Source organism: Budorcas taxicolor, chromosome 2, assembly GCF_023091745.1.
Source record: "Budorcas taxicolor isolate Tak-1 chromosome 2, Takin1.1, whole genome shotgun sequence".
NCBI classification, from domain to species: Eukaryota; Metazoa; Chordata; class Mammalia; order Artiodactyla; family Bovidae; genus Budorcas; species Budorcas taxicolor.
The window spans coordinates 872,952-875,129 of record NC_068911.1 but is presented as its reverse complement, the minus strand read 5'-3'; the positions used below and the strand labels follow the sequence as shown (position 1 = coordinate 875,129).

At 70.2% G+C, this 2,178-nt stretch overlaps 1 protein-coding gene across 1 annotated transcript; it reads right to left on the bottom strand.

Moving 5' to 3' along the window:
• Positions 1-515: 515 nt before the first annotated feature.
• On the bottom strand, positions 516-1,826 carry FOXL3 (forkhead box L3). Its single transcript, XM_052636359.1, has 3 exons — positions 1,720-1,826; positions 1,176-1,344; positions 516-917 (listed from the first exon to the last, which is right to left on the bottom strand). Exons 1-3 carry the CDS (start codon positions 1,824-1,826, stop codon positions 516-518), a joined length of 678 nt encoding a protein of 225 aa, XP_052492319.1.
• Positions 1,827-2,178: the final 352 nt, after the last annotated feature.

Below are 2,178 nucleotides of genomic sequence, written 5' to 3'. Positions count from 1 at the left end.
AAACACCATCAAACATTCAGCCCACACCACGAGATGCGCTTGCCACCTCCAGTCGCGCCATCTGTGGCGGGGGCTCTTCCGCAGGGTCACTCGACAGCTGACTCGGCCGTCTGCACTTTGCTTTTATTGTTTTCAGCCAGAGAAAACGCCCACCAACTCCACACAACACTCAACTCGCCCGCAGCAGTCTAGGAAGCGACTTTGACTCTAAGTGAATGTGACCCTGACCGTGAGCGCTTAGCCCTCAGGCAGGGTCCCCGGGTGAGTCAAGAGCAAACCCTTAAGCCCGCAGGCTCCAACTGGTGGGTTTTATCTGAAAGGGTAATGGGGCAACAGGGAAATGAGCGCCTTTCAGCCCGGCCCGTCTTTCCCTCCAACTCAGGCTGGTTTCAGCGGGGAGCGAGTCTGTGGACTGTGTGGAGCACGGCAGAACCTCACTTCTTTGGTTCAGGTGGACTGAAATCACTGCGAAGGGCCCAGACTGACCAGGTGCCAGCCTTGGACCGGGGGGCGCCTCAGAGGCCGAGGTCCACCTGGCCGGCCTCCAGCGGGGGGTGTCTGCCCTCTTGCACGTGGGGTGGCCTGCCCCGGGGAGAGGGGTCGGGGGCGGAGAGGATGTAGTCAATGCTGAACTTGATGTCCCCGTGCGCGGCGCTCCTCGGGACGGCAGGGCTGGCCGGGGTCAGGGGCTCGCAGCCGGGGCCTGGGGCCCCCCGTGCGCTGGCCGGCTCAGGGGGGCCCGGGGGCGCCCCCGCATCTCTCCCGCGCGCCCCCCTCGCCTCCTCGCCCTTAGGGCCGCGCCGGCGCCGCCGCCGGCGGAAGTTGCCGTTCTCAAAAAGGTCCAGCAGCGACTCGCAGCCGCCGGCGAAGGTCCAGTAGTTGCCCTTGCCCTTCTCGGGGCCGTCGGTCCGCGGCACCTGTGCCCGGACGAGGGGCTCAGCGCGCGGCGGGCTCCCAGGGCCGCCCCGCCCACCGCGCTCTCTCGGGAGCCCCTGGCGGCCGGAAGGGTGCCCCGCCCCAGGGTGGGCGCGTCGCTGGGGAGCTGGCGAGGGCTACGCGTGAACTTTCCAGCGCACGCCGCTGCAAAATGCACCCCCACCGCCCAATCAGGGGCGCCTTGGTCCGGGGGCCGCCAGGCCCGGGACACTCAGGGGCCGCCCGGGGGCGGTGCTCACCTTGACGAAGCAGCTGTTGAGGGACAGGTTGTGGCGGATGGAGTTCTGCCAGGCGCGCTGGTTGGCGCGGTAGTACGGGAACCGGCGCGCGATGAAGTCGTAGATGCCCGACAGCGTCACCCTGCCCGTCGGGCTCTGCTGGATGGCCATGGCGATCAGCGCGATGTAGCTGCAAACAGGGGTGCTCAGGCCGGGCCGGGCGGGGAGGGACCCCGGGGCGCGTCTGCGTCTGCAGTCTCCGGCCCGCGCGGGGACCACTCCGCTCTGCCTTCCCCGGGGCACCGGGGAGCTGGGGGCGGGGGTGGGAGGGCGGTGGTTGTTGGAGTCGGGGCGGGGGGGGGCCCTGGAGCTCCCAGCGCAGCTCTGGGCAGACCGGGGAAGCTCACCTTCACACTTGGGGCTTCCTCGGGGAGTCTGGAGAACCTTCTCGGCTACCTCCCAACGTGCGGATGAGAAGTGAGCCCTCCCGCGCCCGAGCCGGTCTTGGCCTCCTCGCGGAGAAGGGCCCCCGACCCCTGCGGCCCCGGCCGGGCCCTGCGGTCACCTGTACGCCGGCCGCGTGAGCCGCTTTTCCTCGTCCGAGCTGCCCGCCGGGTAGTCGTCGGCGTCGTAATTGAAACAATTGTAGGGATACTGCGAGCTGTCAAACATCGCGGTGCGCCTGCCGCCTGCGGGTCGCAATACTGCCGCCTCCTCCACGCCGCCCGCCGGCGCGCTCCAGGTCTGCGCGCAGGTTCTCCTCGGTGCGGACCAGCGGCGTCTGCGCTGCCGGCTGCTCTCCGCCGAGCGGGGAACCTGGGCTCCTGGGGTCCCCCCCCCCCCCGCGCCCGCCCCCACCCGTCCTCTCGCATCCAATCCCGGAGCGGGGGAGGCCCCTGTTGCCGGTAAAGCGGCCGAGGGGAGCGGAGAGCGGGCTCGCGGTGACACCCTGACCGGCGGGGGGGGAGGAGGGAGCCACGCGATGGTGGTCCGACGGTAGGCGGGGGCGGTGCGGGGGGGCACC

Bases quoted from the DNA above. Each gene is read 5' to 3' on its own strand.
- FOXL3 (XM_052636359.1), bottom strand. From the start codon at position 1,826: ATGTTTGACAGCTCGCAGTATCCCTACAATTGTTTCAATTACGACGCC. The intron at 1,345-1,719 runs GTGACCGCAGGG...CCCTGTTTGCAG, and splicing joins CTCACGCGGCCGGCGTACAG to CTACATCGCGCTGATCGCCA. The intron at 918-1,175 runs GTGAGCACCGCC...GTCCGGGCACAG, and splicing joins TCAACAGCTGCTTCGTCAAG to GTGCCGCGGACCGACGGCCC.